General features: G+C 39.5%; 1 protein-coding gene across 1 annotated transcript in view; it reads left to right on the top strand.

Moving 5' to 3' along the window:
• COL4A3 (collagen type IV alpha 3 chain) overlaps nucleotides 1-24107 on the top strand; it is a 120871-nt gene extending 96764 nt beyond the window's left edge. Inside the window, exons 36-52 of the mRNA XM_081095749.1 lie at nucleotides 896-985; nucleotides 1317-1456; nucleotides 3662-3788; nucleotides 4897-4977; nucleotides 5355-5453; nucleotides 5711-5758; nucleotides 9054-9239; nucleotides 9742-9872; nucleotides 12524-12596; nucleotides 14271-14342; nucleotides 14430-14555; nucleotides 15403-15501; nucleotides 18317-18529; nucleotides 20730-20907; nucleotides 21035-21149; nucleotides 22353-22525; nucleotides 23169-24107. Coding sequence (XP_080951875.1) covers nucleotides 896-985; nucleotides 1317-1456; nucleotides 3662-3788; nucleotides 4897-4977; nucleotides 5355-5453; nucleotides 5711-5758; nucleotides 9054-9239; nucleotides 9742-9872; nucleotides 12524-12596; nucleotides 14271-14342; nucleotides 14430-14555; nucleotides 15403-15501; nucleotides 18317-18529; nucleotides 20730-20907; nucleotides 21035-21149; nucleotides 22353-22525; nucleotides 23169-23253 — 2036 coding nt within the window. The 3' untranslated portion in view covers nucleotides 23254-24107. The remainder of the gene's footprint in view (nucleotides 1-895; nucleotides 986-1316; nucleotides 1457-3661; nucleotides 3789-4896; nucleotides 4978-5354; nucleotides 5454-5710; nucleotides 5759-9053; nucleotides 9240-9741; nucleotides 9873-12523; nucleotides 12597-14270; nucleotides 14343-14429; nucleotides 14556-15402; nucleotides 15502-18316; nucleotides 18530-20729; nucleotides 20908-21034; nucleotides 21150-22352; nucleotides 22526-23168) is intronic.
• Nucleotides 24108-24319: the final 212 nt, after the last annotated feature.

Consider the following 24319-nt stretch of genomic DNA (forward strand, 5'->3'; position numbering starts at 1 on the left):
AATGTAACAAAAATGTGTTTCTAGACTTTCTGGTATGAATTTGAATCCTGCTCTAACAGTCTTCCAACAGAAATTTGTTTCTAAATTAAACCAAAATGAAGGTGTGTATAATTAGCCTGTATTAACTAAAAAATATTAATATGCAGAAAGTTCCATTTTTGTACTAAAAATGTTGTTTTGAAACTACTAATATGTATTGTAAACTTTAATTTATCACAATATTACATATCATAGAAGAAAACCAGATAATGTTTTAGAGGTTTTCAAATGTGCCTCTTTTCTTTTTTAATCAGGTTATTGAGTTTGCAAACTAATTTTTTGAACAATTAAAGTAGCCACCTTAGCCCTAACCGTTTTGGCTCAGTGGATAGAGCGTTGGCCTGTAGACTGAAGTGTCCCAGGTTCAATTCCGGTCAAGGGCATGTACCTTGGTTGCGGGCACATCCCCAGTAGGGGGTGTGCAGGAGGCAGCTGATCGATGTTTCTCTCTCATCGATGTTTCTAACTCTCTATCCCTCTCCCTTCCTCTCTGTAAAAAATCAGTAAAATATTTTTTAAAAAATAAAGTAGCCACCTTATTCTCTGTGATCCCATCAAAATATATTACATGGCAATAAATGTTCAGTGTAGAAATCTATTACTTCCCTGTCTTGGTCCTAAGATGATCTTGATATTCAAAATCAAAGCCTGCTGACAAGAACCTAACTTTCTCTAAGTTTACGTGTCTGGGTCCTCAGTTCCCTCCTTATATGAAGGCAAAAAGGCAGCTAGCAAGTATATAAACCAACTGGCCTGGCTGCTCTGGATACATAAATTCATGCAGGCAGCCAATATTTATTGAGCAGCTTGTGTCCAGGAACTATGCAGGGCACGTGACTGTTTATTTGTTCTCAAGGCCCCAGAGGAGATCCTGGAAGCAATGGGAATCCTGGAGAACCGGGCCCCCGTGGAGTGCCAGGAAGCATGGGGAACATGGGGGTGCCAGGTAATGTATAAGATCCTGCTATGAGCCTACAAGCTTATGATGAATCCCAGTTCTAGATTTTTTGTGTTGTTTTGATTTCCCATTTCTTAGAAAGTTGGTGTAATACAACTAGATTTACTTTCAGACAAATGCACTATGTGCAACTAGAACACTAGTGAGAACAAAATAATATTTACATTGTGTAAAAATAATCCATTATGGCTACCTGGTATATTAGTGATCCCGAAAAGTCACCTTCCTAAAAGAAAGGTGGTTTGTGCAAAGGCTGGAAGTAGAACACTTCGAGATCCCTGTGTTTACCTCTTTTATCTGATTTCTTTCCTAATTTCAGGGTCCAAAGGAAAGAGAGGAACTTTGGGACTCCCAGGTCTCCCTGGAAAAACAGGCTTCCCAGGTATTCATGGTTTCCAAGGAGATAAGGGAGAGCCAGGTTATTCAGAAGGCACAAGGCCAGGACCACCAGGACCCAAGGTATATCGGCCAGTGAAGTACTTACATTTTGGTGGTGGGGTGAGTCCCTTTAAATACCAACAACTATTGGATTCAATGTGAGCAGAGAACATTTTAAATATTATTATATTTTCAGGTAGGTATTTGGGTTCTCTTTAATCATATCTTCACAACTGAGGATGCCTATTACACAGCTGTCAACTTCTTAATGTATTCCTGTCAGTTTCAACTCTCAAGGAATTTCTCATAATTGTCCCTGCAATTTCAGTGTGCTGCCAGAAGGAGGCAGTGATCAGTGACTCACACAATCTGCCAGGGCAGTGTTTGTTTTCTGTGACACAAAGTAGCCAGTCTCTGCTGTGGACTCACCTCACACAGACTTATAAAAATAAATTTCCAAACCTTATAATAAAAAACAGTTGACTTATTAAACTGTAATAAAAGATATAAAGTAAAATAACTTTAGAGCATCATCAAAAAGCAGACAAAATCCTAAGATACATACTTGTATTTTAATTGTTTTAGAACTATACTTTCATTCCATTACACAGAATTGTATCTTGTCTCAGTGCTCTCAGCGCTTGTACTGTTAACTAGAGGATGAAGCCCTTGCTAGCATGTTGTACCAAGGAACAACCAAACATTTCCATGGGGCTCAGCTGGGTTTTTTAGATCCATTTCCTTCCAATCTTTCTGTGTGTACTTACAATAAAAGCCAGAGCTGGATCACTAGAGAATGGTTAATATAAATTCCTATAAGCATGGGTTTTAACATGGATTTCCATGCATCTATGGAACCCGAAGAAGTCTGCTAATCTCCTGAAATTGAATGTAAAATGAATGCAAATATTTGTAGGGGAGAGTCTACATTTTTATCAGACTTTCAAAAGTATATGACTCTCACATATATAAAACTTGTTGCTTAGGGGGCCTTTTCCCTGACAATTTTGAGCCAATAAAATATTACCTTTCCTAAAGATTTCCACCAATCATGTTCTCCAGTGGTAATTACTAAAACAACACAAAAGAAAATGTTTAGAAGCCACACAGACCCAAGAAAGCAACCCTTTATTACTTGGAGCACAAATAAATTTCCTTTGTCCTTGATTTTTAGCTTAGGTCCTCAGAAAACCAGGGAGACACCGTTTCCACTGAGAAATTTTCTCAGTGAGGAATTGTCTTATACTTAATTCACATTCAATTAATTAATAGTTTCACTTAGATTTAGGGTTTTCATAGGTAACCACAGAAGAGATGTTCAGAACTATGCATTGAACAAAAAAAATGGGCTCATTTTATCAGACTGGCAAATCATAGTAACAGAGTAATATATTTTAATCAATTACGATGGAGATTTTGTAACCATGAAATCCATACGTGTTGGTTTATCAAAAAACTGAAGTACAGATATGAAGATTTTGCTTTCTTTTTACATATGATTGACATGCATTTATTGGCATGCATAATATCTGTAGAACATATATTCATTTGGTCTAACTATTTCTTTCCTACTCCTGAGTTAATCATCACAAGTTGAAATTATACCTTTGTGTAATTATTTCCTATCTCCCCACTGGTCTCTAAAGCTCCATGAAGCAGGGACTGTATATATCACACATGTGTATATGGTTATTATATTCCTGGTGAGAACCAGCTTTTTAAGTGTGTGACCCATGTAGTCACAGAGGTTGGGTGCTAAGAAGGACAGCAACACTTGGTTTAATGCTTTGATGTCACTGTCTTGAATTGCTTTACCATTTTGTAAAAGGCGAAAGATTTATGCGGTCTGAAGAGAAACCAGAGCATGCTTTACCATTTTGTAAAAGGGAGCTGAATATTCATTTTGGGCTGGGCCCCACAAAACATGTAGCCCCCCTTTTCCAAACACCTGTCACAGTACTGGCACACAGCAGATACTCAGTATGAATTGCTAACTAACTAGCTAAATAATATTCCTATATAGTAAAAGCGTAGTATGCAAATTGTCCCCTCAACCGGGAGTTCGTCTGGGAGTTTGACCAGGGAGCAGGGCCGGCCCGGCAGCTGGGGAAAGGGAGGGTGTACCCGGCCAGCAGCAGCTAGGGACCCTACCAGTGCACGAATTTCATGCACTGGGCCTCTAGTGCTAATAATAATAAATAAATGCAAACAAATATAGTTTATACTTCATTCTGATCACATACCCTGCTTATATGAGAATTTTAAAGGTGTCTGACTGAATTTAAGGGAGAACCAGGATTGCCAGGTGTCGTGGGAATGAAAGGAGAAAGAGGGCCACCTGGGCCACCTGGACATTCGGGGCCTGCTGGACCTGACGGCATCCCTGGACATCCTGGAAGTCCCGGCCACCCAGGTGAGCATGGGCTTTACTCTGAGAGCAGAAGGCATGGCTCTCACTGCCTAGAATCGTCTCTGTAGACAGAAAGCTATTTAGGTTTTTGTATTATAATTGCTTTTATTCAACTTTGATCTTCAAATTCTAAGATACTAAGGAGTAGAAGATTAATCAAGAGAAGCCTTATTTGCCGATGAGCCAGTTTGGTGGACTGAGATCTAAAAAGCTGCTCCCGTAAACAAAACTTCTGAGGTGCTCCCCAAAATTTCTGAGGAGCTCAGCCTAAAGACGTGAAATGTTAGTTCGTTGTCCAATCTTATGATGGTTGTATCAGTTTTCTAGGTTTCCCATAACAAACAACACAGGTGGAAATTTATTTTCTCACAATTCTGTAGGCTAGAAGTTTGAGGTCAAGGTATCGGCAACTTTGATTTCTACTGAAACCTTTCTCCTTGACTCATAGAGGGCCACCTTCCCCCGTGTCTGTCCTCTGTGTCTGTGTCCAAATAGCCTCTCCTTATAGACACCAGTCATGTTGGAGTAGGGCCCACCCTAGTGATCTCATCTTAATCTAACCGCTTCTTTAAAGACCCTGTCCCCAAGTAGAGTGATATTCTGAAATATTGAGGGTTAGGACTCCAACATATAAATTAGGAAGCAACACAGTTCAACCTATAACACTGTTGTGGTTTCATTTTTCTGGCATGTTTCAAGGTCAAACTTTGGCTTTCTTTTTTATTTGCTTATAATTCAGGTTTCAGTTTTTGTCTTGCTTTACTAAAAACAACTGCTAAGCTACTGGGTTGCAGCCGCAGGTCTTACTTACAGGTACCATTTAAATTATCATTTCAAACACTAAAAGGTTCCATGGATTTGCTGTTGATTCTCAATTAAAGCAATAAGTCAGGTATCGAGTGGCCCACGTGATTGCTGTATGCACACCCTTCAAAGTGATTCAACACATTGCTGTGCTTCTCTAGGGAAGTAGCACCCAAGAAAAGCCTGAGGTGACGGGTACAAGTCACCGGAACATGAGCACCGTTAACTTTAAGAACCAACCATTTCAGCCAATGTAACCATTTATCTTTCAGTATTTTTTGTCCTTTCCCTCTCTCTCCGTTTATAGGAAAGCCGGGTCCTGATGGTGACATGGGGTCGAAAGGAATGAAAGGCTTCCCTGGATTTCCAGGAACAAAAGGCCCTCCAGGTTCCTTCTCTACTTTGTCTATCGCCCTTTCCTGAGGGAAGCGTGTTCCCCCTGAGTTTGAACTCTCTGCTTAGCTGTAGCTTTGAGCCACGACTGCTCTTTAGAAGGTAGCCTCCAGTTACTCACTCCTCAGGCAGAAATGCAGAAGAGTGAGGCTAGCTATTTATACCTAATTCAAAGGTCTGCCAACCTAGACATTCCAAAGTGATAATTCTCATGGTTGTTTTAGTCTGTTCATAGCTTTCATTGTGAAGTTAGTTGGACGGAACTATAGTTCTGCAAAATAAACACTTTTACCAGAATTACACACATCTGGCACATTAGACCATTGATAGGAAGGAAGTTCTCTCTTTGAATGACTTCTTTTTTTTTTTCAGGCCCTCCAGGATTCCCAGGAAACCCTGGACCAATGGGTATGAGAGGAGACCAAGGATGCGATGGGATTCCTGGTCCACCAGGAGAAAAGGGAGAAACGGGTACAACTTGCTCATTATCTTAGATCCACTAGTTTTATTTTGCATGAAGTAATTAGTGACACTAATTATTAATTAGCAACCCTTCACTGCTCTAGAGATTCTTTTCTGACAGAACAATCTTTAACATGTTCTGGGTGTGTGATCATTTAAACTTCCTTTTATTGCCAAGGTTAAATTGGCCTAGTAGAATGAATCATATCTACATAATGAAATCAACCACATGTAAAACATTAATATGCCAAAATTACCTCTTTCAGGTTTGCTGGGGGCACTTCCAGGCCCAAAAGGGAAACCTGGTGTTCAAGGTGAGCAGTTCTTCCTTCTTGGCCCTGTGACTCACGGGTTCAAAGACAGAATCTAATGCAATATGCTTGATCTATAAAACAAAAACATATGGAATTAAAGGAGTCCCAGTGGTAAAATAGGATGTTTCCATTCTTCAAATTCAAGTAAAAATGCTTCACTATTACCATTACCACAAAATGAATGAATTAGAAACTGTGATCCAATTTCAGAATTTCCTGCTATGGAAGTCTTTAAAAATAAAAAGGCTTCTTATCTATTTGCTTTGTTGTTGACAGCATGTTTTAAAGGCATCATTTCCTAAAAGGAAAAGGTGAAATTGGTGGCTTCTCAATGAGCATCCCTCCCAGCTCTTCTTAGATGCAGGAATAATGCCAACCCTTTCCCACCTTATCATCTTCACAGCTCTGATTCCAACCCCCAGAGCCAGCTTGTGGGTGGCGCTACTCTTGATAAATTCTGTTAACATCTCAGACCTGGCAATTTACTGAGCATATCATTCAAAGCACACACAAGTTTTTCTTTTGTTTTCTTTTTTAAAAAAAATATATTTTATTGATTTTTTACAGAGAGGAAGGGAGAGGGATATAGAGTTAGAAACATCGATGAGAGAGAAACATCGATCAGTTGCTTCCTGCACACCCCCTACTGGGGATGTGCCTGCAACTAAGGTACATGCCCTTGACTGGAATCGAACCTGGGACCCTTGAGTCCACAGGCCGACGCTCTATCCACTGCGCCAAACCAGTCAGGGCACAAGTTTTTCATTGGACAACTGTAGTTCTGAATTTCTCATGCCAGTGTTTCATAAAATAAGCAGCTTAAGTTTTCCCATTTTGTAGAGAAACCTGCCAGAAGAAACATTAGCTTACTTGTACCTTTTATTGACCCTTCTCAGCCATGGGTCCTGTGGATTTGAGAATTTTATTAGCAAAGACACCTAAACCCTGGTTATTAATACAAGAACCAGCAAGAAGTAGTCTGATGCTACTGAGAAACTCAGAGTGGCAGGAAATTCCTCTTGACCTACCAGCTCAACTGTGAACATAGACAAAAGCTACCCCTTCTGCCGGGAGCCAGTCCATCCTTGCTATTTCAAGGGACCTGGCATATATGGCATACTGTTCTTAATATGTTTGCTCACCTTCTTGGCACTATGTGTTTTAACCAAGGTCACCTCTCTGAGAAAGGTTGTTTCCCCAGGTAGGGATTTTTCCCTGAAGTTAGGGAGGGAATAAAACCCCTTAACTAAGTGCCTGGAAGGTAATTAATCACTTTAACTACGAACAATCATGCTTAAGCTACATAATCTTTACTCCCTGGAATGGAGATAAGAAACGCCCTAACCTTTGGAATAGAGATTGATAGGATTGGAATCAACTGGTATAAATACAGATGTAACAAGACAACAGTACACAGAACCTAGACACAGAACCTACACAGAACCTAGACACAGAACCTACACAGAACCTAGAGACAGAAGAACTTCGCTGGAGAGAACATGGCAAAAGATCCTGGACAAAAACTGGCCACAGAACCTAGCGAGAGAACCTGGCTGAAGAACCTAGAGACAGAACCTGGCTACAGAATCTGGTGACCGAACCTGGCTGGGGAACCTGGGGAACCTAGCTGGAGAACCTAGCAAGAGAACATGGACACAGAACTTGGCTCGAGATCCTAACCAGAACTTCGCTGGAGATCCTGACCAGAACTTGGCTATAGATCCTGGCTAGGCTGCTGATCAACTGCTCGCTGTCTCCGTGTCATTCCTTCTTCGCCAACTCCGTCCACACCTTTGGAGACCCCTGGACCTGCTGGGGTTGGACCCCAGCACCCTTCCTGTTTGTTTCTGGATGATGTGATCATCTTTGCGGATGAGTTCAATATCCCCATGTTCTCTCACACACTTCCCTCCCCCATGAGCAAAAGGCTTTCCCAGCCTAGGTCACAGACGAGTTTTAGAATTATGTCCAAAAGGAGAGTTTCTGTTCATTTTCCTGTGTTAAATTCCCAAATTAACCATTTGGAATGAGAAATCTTTAGCCTTTCTTTGGAAATAAAATTTGATATAAAATGCCCACATCTTAAGCTTTAAAAAAGCATCAAAAATAACAAATAGCCTAATTGTGTAAGTAAATGATTATGCACCTCAATCCCCCTAGGATAACTAAATATGAAGAAGAGTTCCTTGAAACATGGAAGTCTGAATCCTTTACATTAGTTTATTCTCCCAAATCCTAAAAAGAAACCATATCATAAAACAAGGAAGAATTTGAATGGAATTGGAACATATAACCCAAGACAGCAATTTGGTGCCTCAGACCATTGCCAGACTGTTGTACAAATACAGTATTTGTACAGCTTAGAGTGAGCTGAAATCATCTAAACACCTTAAAAGCATAAATTATGGGCATCCAAAAGCTAAAGAACATGATAGACAAATGGCTAGTCAATATTCATCCATTTTATTTCCATCCTCACTTTAAGTCTTCTCCGCATAATAGCTTCCCAAGCCCTTCCTGTGCCAGCAGCTTCATCCCCACTTTGTCTTCTTGCCATCATATCTGTCTCCTATTTTTATGCCACTTACTGTTCCTCTAATAACACAAAGATGGGAGAGAGGGGGAAGTTTATTTTAAACTTATACAGCATTTTTCCATTTGTGAATGTCAATGTACAAGCTCTTGAAGGTTATTGAAAAATATTATTATTGAGTAGTGACAATTGGGGGTCTTCCTTGGTAAATCCAAAGCTCCTGCCACATCCATCCTTTGCAGAGTAGAGTTTGCCGTATGGGGGAGGAGTAACCAGAGGACAGAGCCGGGATTACAGCTTTGTTGTTCCTTTGCCTGGATTGAGCTGGGTGACACCTCCAATGCACACATAATTGCCATGAAGTTTTAGCTTTGTGAGCTCTACTGAGTTTTTAGTGATTAAATAATGTCATTTTAATGAAAGTTCACCAGATAATAACAATTATGGATTACATTTACAGAACACTTTAGACCTTACACCATGCTTTTCCATCTCACTTTTCCATTTATTACCTCACTGGGTCCTTGAAGACCTGAGCTAGGCCAGATCCTACCTTCACTTTAAAAATAAGAATATGATGAAGTGAAGTGCCTTTGCCAAGATCAAATGGCTAATCAAAGGCAGAACTGACTCGAGACCTGCATTTCTTCTACCAGCTTATTTTATATATATATAATCTTAACACATTATTAGAGATAACCACAAACGATAACTCCCAGTATAGGGGCATTACGGAAACTTATAAAGCCTTTCTCTTTGCAGGAGCGAAAGGAGACAGAGGAGCCCCAGGCTTGCCCGGCCTTCCCGGCAGGAAAGGGACAGTGGGAGACGTTGGACCTCAAGGACCCCCGGGGGTGCCAGGATTCCCAGGGCCACCAGGTTTCCCTGGTGCAATCATCCCTGGCCAAAAGGGAAACCAAGGTCCACCAGGCCCAAGAGGAAATCCAGGTAGAGGGTCTACTTTTAAAGAAGATAAAAGAATGAAAATAACGTTTAACATCAGAAGCTTTCAACTCCCCCTCGTGTGACCTTATTGCTTCTTTTCCCTCCGGTCTTCTCCACCTTCCCATACCCACCGGTTTTCACACAGAGTGCCCGAAAGCTATTGGTATTGTTGAGGCAGATGGTCTATAAAATTGGTAAATGCCAAATTAGCCTAAAAGACAGAGATGCATCCATTCACCAGTGATTCCTGCTCTGTGTCAGGTACGGAGCTGGAGAAGATCCTGCTCTCACAGACCTGCATCGGGGAGAAACCATTCTTGCCTTGTGCCAGGTGCTTCACTGGCATTATCTCCTCTGTCTTAACCAGAATCCCATCACCCTCCCAAAGGGGAAACTGTTCAGGGTAATGGTCAGGAACAGGGTTTGCACTCTCTTCCAAAGAATCGCCGACAGAACCTGCCGAGCTCCCCGGCACGCAGTACTGACAGGCTCTTTCTGAATTCAGGTGAGCCTGGTCCCCCTGGACCTCCGGGGAGTCACATCAAAGGCATAAAGGGAGACAAGGGACTTATGGGCGAGCCAGGCCCAAGAGGCCCGCCTGGAACCATCGGAGACACAGGGCCACCGGGTCCTCTCGTAAGTGTGGAGAATCATTTTGACTTTTTGTAGTCTTCCAAACCAATTGCCGGGATCAGAGGCACAGAGGCTGCAAAATGTTCCCATCTGTCATGCTTCTGTGCAGTGCACCCAGGAGAAGACAGAGTCCAAATGTTCAGAGAACCAGAGTCATAAGCATTAGATTTGGCTTCTAAGAGGCCCCTAAAGTGTGGTCCATGTGGAACCCTTCTCTATGTCACTCCTGACCTTTTCTTGTTTCAGTTCTGAACAACTCCAGTTATGGAAGCTTCAAAAAACACCTGGGGGTTTGAGATTGCTCTAGAAGACATGATTGGTCTCTGTTAATATGCTTTTGAAATTATGTGTGCTACCCCTAATTGTATATTTTCTTCCCATGACATACACTGCAGTGTTTGTAAATACCTGCCATTTCCTTCCAAATACAAGGGTGGGCAAAAGTAGGTTAATAATAATAATAATAATAATAATAAATACAATAATTAATAAGTAAATAATACAAGAATAAACTTTCACATACTCACAACTGTAAACCTACTTTTGCCCACTCCTATATTTTCTCCCCCCAATAAATACCTGTTTGTGTTGCTTTTTTTTTTTTTTCCAAATTCAATTTAACTTTTCATCAACCCTGCCTCTATTGATATATCCTAGTTTGTCAACATCTCCCTTAAAAATGCAGGCCATGGACAAAGAATATCCAGGAGTGAGAACTCGGTCGTGCCTAGAGGAGAGAAGAGTCTCACTACTCTGACGTCCCCACTTTGTAACACAACCTAAAATCCACTCAGGCTGCTTGGCTGCCACGTCCCCATCTTGTCCCCACACACTGAGCCTGCAGTCAATGAAAGGCCATGTGCCTTTCCCCCGTGAACTGCTAAGCTTTCTCCATTAGTTCTTGTCCTGCATGTTTAGTTGAGACTTAAATGTGGGACTTTCACATTTACCTTTCTTAGATGTCATTTTTTTTTAAAATATATTTTATTGACTTTTTACAGAGAGGAAGGGAGAGGGATAGAGAGTCAGAAACATCGATGAGAGAGAGAAACATCGATCAGCTGCCTCCTGCACACTCCCTACTGGGTATGTGCCCGCAACCAAGGTACGTGCCCTTGACTGGAATCGAACCTGGGATCCTTCAGTCCGCAGGCCGACGCTCTATCCACTGAGCCAAACCGGTTAGGGCTTAGATGTCATTTTGTTCATTTAGGCTCATCTCCCAGCCTAGTACTATCTCTCGACTCAGCCTATCACTCAACACCTCAGCCCTCTTCCTAGCTTTCTGATTCCTCTGTTTACATCAAATTCTTGGAGACTGATGAGGAATCAGAGTTCTGTCATAGATGTTCTGGGTCAGGAATCGTGCTGCTCTCTTAAGATCTCTTGGTATTTGGCTTCCAAAATCTACCCTTTTAAAACCTTTCTTTTTTATTTGAAAAGTGAGATATTTGCCCTTCTTCAGTCTGAGTATCCTCGTGTTCTTCATGATTCTTTGAAAGTGGCAAACACTGACCCTGTGATCACATCAAAAGTTCTCCCCAGGACACTGGGATGTGGAAAGTCTGGTTTGGAAATGTGATCTCTCTCAAACCTTCTGGGGGTTCCACGATCTAGGCTTCCACACTGGCACTCGAAAGGTAATTCTTCCTGATGGAGGTCTAAACTGGCGGGCTGCCTTCACCAGCTTTCTCCTTGCCTGGAAGAGCTCACCTCCCACCAAGCCTGGGCCTGACACCGGGCGCTCCTCCCTGGTTACCTCTGCCAGACCTCAGAAGCCTGGGAGTCCTGGCTCAGATGGTTCTGTCTGCTCTCCCTCCTTTTTTTAACCTCGCATGGCCTTATCCAAGCAATAGGACTGCTTCTTCGTTTGGCCTTCTTGCTCCAATGACAGTTGGCTCAAAGGGCAGTCTTGTTGTTCTTGGCATTTTTCATGTCCACTGTTTTCAAGTAATCACATGCTGTCTCATTCACATGAACCCTGTAGAGTAGATTTAACATACAGTCTGACATATGGCTCTTTTTGGAAGCCCTATTCGCCCCTCCCCTCCTATGTCTTTGCTTGGGCACCTCATGGCTGCAAGAGCAATTCGTGTAAAGCCTCATTTGGAGGGAGCATCTCCTCCCGGGCAGATCATTGCATCCTTGTCCAAAGTGTATGTCAGAACTGCCCTAACCACGCCTTCATGCTCCCATCTTTGGACACTGTTTCTACCACTCTGACCAATTTATAACTCTGCTGGCTTAGTTAGAATGACGATGGGTGCTACAATTCAACAGCTTGTCTTCACAAGAATTACAAATACAAATTATCATTTTTATTCTAGCAGTCTGGTGCCTGCTCTTCCTATCCAATTGGATCCAATAGTCACACCGCATTCATGAGTATCGGAGGTTATGTTTGTCTTGGGCTTAAGGTTACCTTTTATTTCTTTTTTTAAGTTATTATTATTGAAAACGATAGTCTTAAGGAGATATGTAGGTGGCGGAGGAATTATAGAAGGTGAAACAGTGATTGCAAAGTTAAAATGATGTCTCTTCACCTCAGCTCATTCTTACCTATCATATTCTATCCTATTTACATCCCATTTTCTTTGAATGTTGTGATTTTTAAAATTTGTCTGTGGTTCTTCTCTCTTTTATTTGAAATATAGGGAGCCCCCGGTATTCCAGGTCTGCCAGGGCCCAGAGGTGACCCTGGGTTCCAAGGATTTCCAGGCATGAAAGGTACTGTTTTGTGCACTGCTCTTTGGATGCAAATACAGTGACTGAGATTCACAGTGTAGGTCACACACATGTTTACTGAACTCCCACAGTTATCCCAGACAGTTAGGATTTAATAAAAAAGACCTCAGTGTTAGTGAAGAAGAGGACTTAAAAATTAAAACCATACCTTAAAGGTGGAAACTATAGGAAACCTAAACAGAAACAGTTTAAAGTGGTTGGTTACCTTCGAGTGTACTAATGTGTGAGAGTTGGGGGCTGGGGACCTAACATTCATAGCAACAGCATTGCTTGGGTTATTTCTTTTACCTTGTGCATGTGTTACAAGTTTAAAAGCTGAAAATCTAAAAGAATATTCATCAAACTGTTTATTAGTCGGGGAGGGTAAGTACATTTTTATATGTAGGTTTTAGCATTTTTTTTATGGAGCACATATATTATGTTTTTAATCAGAAAAAAACCTATACTTTGAGGATTTTTATGTTTAAAATGTTCATCCCCAGAAATATAAGCTTCAGATTTTAGAAATCCTCCAATCTTCCATAAGGGTGCTGTCACCTTAAGTAAGTTTTTGACTATGGGATTTGTTGTCTTCGCTGGCTAAATCCCATTATTATTTTGTGTATGGCAGGGAATCTATTCTAGACTGTAAGATGCTAAATAATAAGTGTAGCCAAAGTGAATACAGCCACATTATCACAAAAGAAGACTTTTTCCAGGACTAAGAAGTTCAAAGAGAACCTTGTTCATGTTTTCAATCACTGACTCCACAAGGAGCACATTAGCTAAGAATAAGTCAAAGCAAGTGATTCTGATGAGTCTCATTAGACACTGGGTGGGTGAGTACTGGCAAGCAGCCTGGAAACATGTGTGCCACCTGTCACTTCCCCAGTCTTACAACAGGAATATCTAAGGATTGAAAACTTACATAAAAGCCTCACTAAAGAAACATTCTGGGGAGATATTTAGAGGTATTTAGAGGGGAGATTCATGAAATCCAGTTCTCTTATTAAATATAGGGTATCCCAATAAATGTATACACACACTTTGAATAATTATAAAGGCAGTGTTTATTAAAATACACCTCATTTTCAAAACTGAGCTATCAGCTGTTAAAGTGTGTATGGTCCATGAAATATTTAATCACCCTCATATTTCATAATAAGACCATCTATCATCTGGCACTACTGAGTTTACACTTTTTTTTATTTAGAAATCGGATTCAATGTCACTTTGTATTTTACCTTAAATATTACATTGAATTGCTTTCTGAACTTAGTGAACTCTTAGAAACTCCCCCCCCCTTCAATGCTAAAATACAAAACCTTAATGCTTACTTCTAGAATATACTTTTCAATAGATATTAAACATTGGGTCCAAATGAAATGCCAAAACCCATGTGAATATCATTGTTACAGGCTGTCATAGAGTTTATAACTTCCAGTCACAATTTCCGGTATCTAGCTAGGAAACCCACTGTTCTAAGAGGAATCACACATTCATATGAACCTAACCAATGGACACAGACAACAGCGGGTGAGGGCATGAGTGGGGGGCAATGGAGAGATAAGGACACATATGTAATACCTTAATCAATAAAAAAATAAATTAATTTTAAAAAATTAAATTTAAAAAAAGAGGAATCACATTTCCCCACCCCCCTCCCTTTGTTTTAAGGAGAGAAGGGTAATCCAGGATTTCCAGGAGAAATTGGACCTCCAGGGCCACCTGGGCCAAAAGGGCCACAAGGTAAATATTACTGCCTTAATATTGCTCTCCATGAAGAAAGGGTAGCTCATCAATAAAGCCATCGTCTTCTTATGTTCATGTCAATAGGTGCACGTGGAGACCCTGGCACAGTTAAGATCATCTCCCTTCCAGGAAGTCCAGGGCCACCGGGCCGAGCTGGAGGACCAGGGATGCCAGGAGAGCCTGGGCCACCAGGGCCACCGGGAATCCCAGGTGTGGGACTGGAAGCATTGACTTGGATCACTAGGAAGTAGTTGAACTAGCAAACGATGCTTCACAGGAAATGTTACACACTGTAGTGATTTTTATAATCGGTTTCAAATTTGAGCTCATGTTAGTCTTGACCAGCAAATACAAAGCCTTTTGAGTCTATTGAAAGCTGTTGTGCACGGTGTAAACTTGAGTAAGTACACTCTAGGGCACTTAGGGATGTTGTTTTTTAATTAATGTAAAAGTATTCTGTCTTCTCTGACAACTGTTAGTCTTAGAGCTCTATTTCTGATTGCCTGAATAAACCTGACTTCTATGTATTGGTACATTTCTAATGCTTTGTACAGCACTTGGAAAAGTAGTAAATATAAATGTAAGGTTAATCTTATGAAAGCTTTTCAAAATACTAGTGTTAGTGTATGAAAATTGAACTAACCCCTTTATATAGGTTCAGCATATTGTGATAGTCTTCTGAATAGAATTATGTTCTAAGTTTGCTTGAATCACCTGGGAGATGACATATTACTTTGATCAGTACAAGGGCATAGTGAATTCTGGAACAGAATAAATTAAAATGGCAGCAGTTTTAAAATGCTGCATTTCATAAACTCCTAGTTCATTTCTAAGGGGCCTTTTTTTCCTGGGAATGAGGGTGTAACAAATTGGATGACCAACTGTCCCAGTTTACACAAGGCTTAGCTTCTGCTCAGCTTGCAGCACTTACACTACTGGGGCATCCCAGATAAACTGGATGGCACACCACCCTACCTTTTATCCTGTATGAACTATTCAATACGATGTTGGTTTTTTTGTTTTGTTTTGTTTTTTGTTGTTGTTGTTTTATGTGTAGGACCCTGTGGGCCAAGAGGTAAACCAGGCAAGGATGGAAAACCTGGAACTCCTGGACCAACTGGAGAAAAAGGCAGCAAAGGTTCTAAAGGAGAGCAAGGTAAACGGCTGGCTTATTGCCTTTGCCAGAGAGCTCTTTCAATAGACAGAGAAGTCTTACTTGAATATGTGACCACAATAATAATCTAGATCTTTCAGTGTGTGCTGTTCAAATTAGACTAAACACCAGCAGCAGAACACTCATTTGGGAGATGAAAAGCGAGAGTTACTGGAACACACCAGGTTTCCTACCTCCTAACTAGACAAATATTCACCAAATTAGTTTGAGGACATTTAGTCCTCATGAAGTACTAATTCCATTTTCATAAAGGCCAGTGCTGTTTTTAATTTACAGGAGTACTTGGTTAATAATATCTACTTATGGGAGTGTTATACAAGTAGAGAAATATTACCTTGATATAAATAGAAGAGCAACTCGGTATGCTTACTTAGGAAAGCCATGTGTTAACTATGCCATTCTTGACTACAACTCAATAACTCTGAGGGGGGAAAAAGCTTCTTAAATATTTAAGTCTGAACATAAGCTATATGTTCACCTGGGTCAAAATTTACCTTCTGCAAAAGTTTCAAAAGCACCTCCTACAAACTACCTACTGTCCAAATCTTATATTTTAGGATTGCTGCCTTTGTTAAAATAAGAAAAAATTCTAAATGTGATTTCCCAATTATATGCCCAGATCTATTATAATAAGGTTATAAAGACTGGATATTTAAACCTTTAAAAATTCAAATATGCTAATGTTAACTACATCAATTTCATAATGACTCATAATTTAGTATTGTCATGAGTGTACATTAGAGCACTATTTATTTGACTTTCCTTCAAATGTGTTTTTTAAATTGGTAAAAAAAAAAAAAAGTCATACTAATAATTCTATTAATTAAAAAAAGTTTACTGACCAAGATAGTTCTTTCAGAATGGGACCACAGCAAGAGCAAAGGTACTCTAGTACAGATTGTACTGAGAATGATTAGCAAGTAGACTGGTGGTTCCCAATGTGGGGCACACACCCCACAGGGGGGCAACTTGATTTTTGAAGGGGGCAATTTGAGAATGAGTTATTAACAGTGAATTTTTGGCATTTCTTATGGTTCTAGGGGCCTTATATGTTTATACAGTATATAAATATATATTGTGACATATTTATGCATTCCAGTTCTCGATGTTTTGAAACTTTATTTGCTATTTTTTCATATCACTTCATATTACTATTCTTTTTTAACAATTTCTTAGAGATTTCTTCCTCAGTATTTCAACTGTCCTTTCTTTCTTTTTTCTCTTTCATGGATGCCATGTTCTTTGGAAGCTTGTTTAGACCAAGTTGATGATCATTTAGGCTTCCTCCACATAAATAATTATTCACTTTTTGAATAGTAAGAATTATATGTCACGGGGGTGGGGGCATCAGGATTTTAGGGATGCTTAGGTGGGCATGGCCAAAAAAGGTTGGGAACCACTGAAGCAGACATAGTTGGTCCTAATGCTACCAAAGACCTCCTAAGAATGAGAAAGGGATCCAAGAGTCAAACAGCATTGGTCTAAATGGAAAGCCTTGGACTTTCGTGGAAATGCAGAATATCCTCAGATCATGCTGATTTGCATAATCACTCACTTGAGTTCCTTGTCATGCTCAGCTAATCACTTCACAATTCCTGTGCAGAGACCTGAAGGGATCTTCTGTTTGAGCCAGGGATAGCCCCCTGCAAAAGAGGGTAGACACTAGGAACAGTGAAGATACCTTCTCTATCTGATATATTTAAAACAATGGCAATCTGACTTTTCAAGACAACTTTTAAGAATTTGGATATGGCCTATTTTTTAATTTCAAAGACTGACCCATGGACCCTGAAGATAAGAGTGAGGAGACTGAAAAAAATATATAATATTGGGGCTTTACCAAATTCTTGTGAAAAGTATTGACTTAGAATTAGGACTAAACTAGGACACTGCCTGACTCTATGGCCTGGTTGTTTATGGGGAACAATACCTCCCTTGACTCACTAGGGCCAAAAATCCCAGTGTCTGTCTGCTGGCTCTGCATGTCCTTAGAATTCTAAAGAACCATTACCCAGATCAGGTTGGGGTAGAGGGTCGGGGTGCAGAGGCAGCAGAAATGGATCAGGGGAGATGGGGGTGGCTAGCCTCTGCAAGTATCATAAAGAGTGGGTATTTGATGAAGAAAGGGAGAACAGGAGGAATGAGAAAAATGGATAGTGACAAAGGTGTATTAATTAGCTTACTCAAATGCAGAGAAAATTTACAAAGTAAAAAAAGTATTCTTGTTTTAATTCATATAAATAAACTCTTATCACAGAACAAAAAGTCTTCTGTTTTTACTTGCCTTACTAATTGATCAAAAACATTCTTGAAGTTTGCACCTTTGGAAGGAACTGTCAATGTTTTCCATGTTTATTGAATTTATGAAAAAAATCTATGTAACTTATCTTCTTGAATAGATTTTCAAAGCATAGATATTTAACTTCTTATTTCCATTGTAGGATACACTGATTTATGCATAAAAGATGTACATAAGACCTACCAGAGGCAGACCACTGTGCTAGGCACCACAGGGAAATACAAAGCAGAACAAGACCTGATCTCAGAACACCCATAAGATATACACAGGCATTGTATTTGTAACATACAATGTATGTACATTATGCAGTATCTATAACAGGCATTGTGTGACATTATTCAAGCATTTAATAATATTGTTTGACCATTTTATAAGCCACTATTCTGTGGCTCCTTTCTATATTTGGGGCTTATCAGATATATACAAACATTTAAATTAGTACTTTGGAATAAGTTTGAGGTTGTTTGTGTTGCAACATGTATAATGTGTTTCTTGAAGGACCACCTGGATTCGATGGACGGCCAGGTTTGAAGGGGATACGTGGTGACATCGGACCACCTGCAACCAGGACAACGATGAGAGGCTTCATTTTCACCCGCCATAGTCAGACCACAGCAACTCCTTCCTGTCCAGAAGGAACAGAGCCACTCTATAGTGGGTTCTCTCTCCTTTTCATACAAGGAAATGAACAAGCTTATGGACAAGACCTGGGTAATGTCCCAGTCCAAGTTCCCACTCACTGTTCCAAATACAGATTGTAAATTTTTATGGTGTGTGGTGCTTCGCTCTGAAGTACCTTGGGTATGTTACAGTACTTTTTAAAGAGAGTAAACAAAACATAGGCCTAATATCTAATGTTTATTCTAGAATGTAAAGCTTTTTAATTGTAGTTGACATACATTAGTATTAGTTTCAGGTATACAACATAGTGAGATTTCATATTTATATACCTTACAAAGTGATCACCACAAAGTCCATTATCCATCCGTCATCATACAGTTATTGTGATACTGACTGTATTCCGTACGCTGTACTTTACATCCTGTGACTTTATACGTTTGCACCTCTTAATCCCCTTCACCTTTTTGCCCATACCACCATCATCCAAACCTCTGGCAACAATTAGTTTTTCTGTACCTGAGTTTATTTGTTTTCTTCATTTGTTTAGTTTTGTAGATTCCATACATAAAGTATTTGTCTTTCTCTGATTTATTTCACTTATCCATATTGTCACAAAGGGCAAGATTTCATTCTTTTTCATAGCTAATATTCTGGCGTGTGTGTGTGAACATATATTTCTTCTTTATTCATCTATTGATGAACATCTAGGTTACTTCCATATCTTGGCTATTATAAATAATGCTGCAGTGAACATGGGGCTACATATATCCTTTTGAATTAGTGTTTCATTTTCTTCAGATAAGCACCCATGGGGTGTGGCAGGGCAGGAGCCTCTTTGGATGAGTGCTAACCTGGGTGGGTCCTCAGGGAAACGCCAGGGTGGGGTGAATAGTGTTCGAGAAGTTAATGTAGTGTGTCAAAAATGGCACCTGCTAGGTTAAAGAAAGGGGAGAGGGGAATGGCGCCTGCCAGCACCTGACTCAGGAGAAAGTTCTAACAGATTCCTGTTGCTACAGCACACGCCCTGAACTAGTTCAATGTTTCACCTTCACATATGACCTACGTGCTTTTCAATCTGCTCCTCTGTGCCAGGACTCAGAAAGAGCACAACCTGGGTTTCCCTTTGGCTCTCCCAGATATAAACCCTGCTAGTTTTCAAAGCCAGATGTTATAGGGGTTCCTCTTCCTGGTTTAGGTCTCCCAGGCTAGGGCTTGGACCCCTAGCTCTTTGGGGAAGATCTCTGTGGTTGTGATTTCCCTCCCACTTGTGAGTCACCACCACATGGGGAGTGGAGGATAGGGTAAGTCCTGAGTAGACTTAGTCTCCACCCCTCCTATCCATTTCAATGTGGCTTTTTAAAAATATCAGTAGTTGTAGAAAATCTGTTCTGCTAGTTTTCAGGTTGTTCTCAGAGATAGCTGTTCTATATGTAGTTGTTGTTTTGGTGTCAGTGAGAGGAGGTGAACTCAGGAACTTCCGTCATCTTTTATATATATATATATTTTTATTGATTTCAGAGAAGAAGGGAGAGGGAGAGAGAGATAGAAACATCAATAATGAGAGAGAATCATTGATCGGCTGCCTCCTGCATGCCACCTACTAGGGATCAAGCCTGCAACCCAGGCATGTGCCCAGACCAGAAATTGAACCACGATTTCTCCTGGTTCATAGGTTGACTCTCTACCACTGAGCCATACCTGCTGAGTGCTACTCCGTCATCTTGAACTCAAAGCCAGGAGCCTTGCTCTTAAATGCCAATATAGCTTGTCCTGTTCAACAAACACAATTTTCACTTAAATCACTTTTTTAATATTAAAAGCAACATCTTTTCTAAAGCTTTATCTGGCTATTAGCTATTATGTACATATCAAGAACTAGGAATACTTTGAAGCAAAAACTAACTAACCTCTACCAGTCCTCAAATACTAGACTGATTAGAAAGAGCCACGGGAAATATTATGGAAGGAGAAAGTGGATTCGTTTACCCACTGAATCTTTAATTTCTATCATTTTTTAAACTTATATAACACATTTTGTCATATAACTCTTCCGTGTTACAACTTTTTAAAAAAATTCTTTATTGCTTAATGTATTACATACCTGGTAAGTCTCCGTTTTCCCCCATTTACCTCTCCCCAGCCGCTCCCACCCCTCAGCAGTTATAACTCTTTAGTGTTGTCTTTCTTCAGTTTTTGCATTGATTATGTTTTAATTCATCTCTACCTAGTAACAATATTCAAAATAGTTTTAATGCTACTGAAAGTGATACCTAGTCTGATGTTTTATTAGGAACTCTTGGAAGCTGCCTACAGCGATTTACCACAATGCCATTCCTATTCTGTAACATCAATGATGTATGTAATTTCGCATCTCGAAATGATTATTCATACTGGCTGTCAACACCAGCTCCGATGCCAATGGACATGGCTCCAATTACTGGCAGGGCCCTGCAGCCTTATATTAGCAGGTAAAAATTTAATCCTTTAGTTTTGTGATAAAACCAGGTAAATTACTCCATTTGTAATCACACTGTAGACAGCACATCATAGTGCAAAAAGTGGCGATGCCACCACATTCTTTGTTTCATGTTACAGATGCACTGTCTGTGAAGGTCCTGCAATTGCCATAGCCATTCACAGCCAAACCACAGACATTCCCGCATGTCCCCATGACTGGATTTCTCTCTGGACAGGATTTTCTTTCATCATGGTAAGGAAAAAGGGACAGCAAATTCATAGTAAAAACTGCCTATGAAATCCTAAATGCCCCCCAAATGTGACTGTCATCAATTCATATAATATGTCATGAACATTTGCTTATAAATATGAAAATATACTCTCTTTTTAAAAACCAGTAAGTTGTTTCTTTGGTAAAAAATGGAGCATTTGAAAAAACTTCTCAGGAGATTACCCACAAATTCTAAATAAGACATTTAGGTGAACAGTAACTACAATATTGGTAATAAAATGTCTATTTTTAAAAATGTAGTACATATTTTATATACATACTCCATAATACTTATGAAAATTCTGCAAGATAGTTTCTATCATCTACAGCTTACATTTAAAAAAAAGGAATAATTTCCCAAGGTCCCACAATAAGTAAGTAGTACAACTAGGATTTGCACCTAAATCTGTCTGTCCCAAAATCTTTATGCCTTATACTTTTTCCTTTGGCATACATATGAAGATGGGAACTAAGAGAAATCGCCTTTTAAAGAAAAATTCCCCTGATATAAGTGCTAAATGAAGAAATCTATGAACTGACCATCTGTGAGTCTGACTGCTATACACTGTAGTTAGTGGTTATTCATATTCTGTACAGCATCATTTATAAGACACTATTCCCCCTTCTTTACTCACAAATGTCCATTGTTTCAAACATCAGCCCCTACCATATGCTATGAATGGTCTAGGTCCTAAAGATCCCTGCAGAGAACCAAAGTTCCTGCTCTCGTGGAGCTTCTATCCTAGTGGAGAAGGTCGACAATAAACAGGAAGACACAGCAACAACAGTAATGAGCACAGACGGTAGATGGTACTATGAAGGACATAAGGCAAGACAAAGGGAGAGAATGTGAGAGGAATGACATCAAAGAAAGCCTCCGGAAATTATATTTAAACAGACCTCTGAATGACAGGAAAAGAACCAGTCACACCTGGGGAAAAAGAGCATTCTAGGCAAAAGAAAGTTTTTACTTTCTTTTTGATGACTATAGTTCAACATGGCAAGTAAATGGAATGCTAGCAAATCTGAGCAAAAAAGCGTAAGAAGCTAAATTCATGCTTTTTTTCTTGTCTTCTGTTACTATATACATATGTAGTAATAGAAGACAAGATGCCATATATGTATGGCACTAAAAATTTCAACACCATGCACAGAATTCTTATTCTGATATTTACATTGTAATAGTTCACAAGCGCAGGTTCTGAGGGCTCTGGGCAAGCACTGGCATCCCCGGGATCCTGCCTGGAAGAATTCCGAGCCAGTCCATTCATAGAATGTCATGGAAGAGGAACATGCAACTACTATTCAAATTCCTACAGTTTCTGGTTGGCTTCATTAAACCCAAAAAGAATGTTCAGGTAATTATTCAAAATTGAATTTAATCTAATGACTCAACTGCAGAACTATTAAAAGGTTGCCATTGTTAGATTTTGATTACCTGTGTGATTACTTTTTAAAAGTTCGCATACCAATGAAATCCTGTTTAGCCTGGCACTTCTAGTTTATAAGAAGCAACGGAAAGCCATGGTTTTGTACTACTGTGCCAACAAAGGCATCACTAGATGTATTTAACCCTCAGTACACCATAAGCATCTATAGCATAAAAAGATGTGGGGATGGTTTCTGTTTTGGACGCGTGGAAGTTAACTGGTTAATATTTAGATATAGATTGATAGTAAATTACTGAATAAAACCATTAAATGATCTGCTAATTTTAATTTATATTATCGGATGAGTTTTAAGACAGGCTATTTAAAAAGTAGGTGTAGTTTTCATTATAAAAAGATGATCTGTATGTTTCCTCTGTGCTACCAAAATACAACTAAAATCATAAAATGTCTACATATATATATATATATACATTTTCAGAAATATACCTTCTATAATAAAGTTTAGGTGAGATATAACACGCATTGATAAAACTCAAACCCAACAAGCATTTCCTTTTTATCTACAAATTGATGATATTTGTCTTTTCTTTTCTTTCTTATTTATTTTCAGAAAACCTATTCCATCAACTGTGAAAGCTGGGGAGTTAGAAAAGATCATAAGTCGCTGTCGGGTGTGTATGAAGAAAAGACAATGAAGAAATCAATGAAAATAGAACTGTTATTTTTCATCTTCAATAATCAAGTAATGATGCATTTATTGGTTATTTAAGTATTTAAATGCATTTAAGTGTTTTTTTTTTCTCTCTAACCAAACAATATCGCTCTATGATGGCTTGGTACACAGTTTCTATTCGTTTCTCCACACAACAAAGCACTTACTTTAAGTTAGCTCTGTGATCCTGGTCTCTACATCTGTGTTTCAAAGTTCCCTATGGTAAGGCAGCAGAGCTTTCACAAAATATCACTGAAATTGTATTCCATTTGTATCCAATGCACTATCTAAATGGTGACTGTATAAAGTTTGATGTGACAAGTGAAGAGCTATATTTGGTCCACTAAATTCCCAAGATTTGCCCCCTTCTATTCCAGTCTTTGAGACTCAGGGAGGCTCTATCAGTTTTAGATTGCTCCACCTATTTCCTAAGACTTTTAGATGCTAAGTAGAGGAGATGGGGGTGAATGGATTATGAGGCTTCACTGATGGAACTGGACTTTCAGATCTGTTAATGAACCTCAGGCTTGAGGGAACCAGATTAAACTGAGGCGCACAGATTTCCTAGGGCTCTTTCAAATATCCCCAGCACTAGGGCCAAAGGGGGGTTCCCTAAATGGAGTCTCAATAGCTGTGGAAACACTGTGTGGTTTTGTTTTGTATTTTTAAGGTCTTTTTGTTTGTCCATTGAATTTTGTTTGTCCGTTGTAGCAATATAGCCTGTTTGTGTTCCAAGTAGGTACAATTTTTAACTTTAGTGACTTAATTTTAATAGAATATTTTTTACACACATACTCTAAAATGTGTCTAAATTTTGACTTTTACCAGCACAACCACAAAAATAACAAGAAAACTACTTAGATTTGTACTTTATCCCCATTCCTATAAATGTTAGTGCATATAATTGAGTAGTTCAGTAATCCATGAAAAAACGTAAGGCATTAGTTAGATTATCAGGCTCAGAAGATTTTTCCTTTGCTCTAAATATTCCATTTAATTTGGATATTTTGAGATTCCTTTGTTACTTCTCTAATTCTTCTTTGGTAAAA

The sequence above is a fragment of the Myotis nattereri genome, assembly GCF_964212035.1.
Source record: "Myotis nattereri genome assembly, chromosome: 7".
NCBI classification, from domain to species: Eukaryota; Metazoa; Chordata; class Mammalia; order Chiroptera; family Vespertilionidae; genus Myotis; species Myotis nattereri.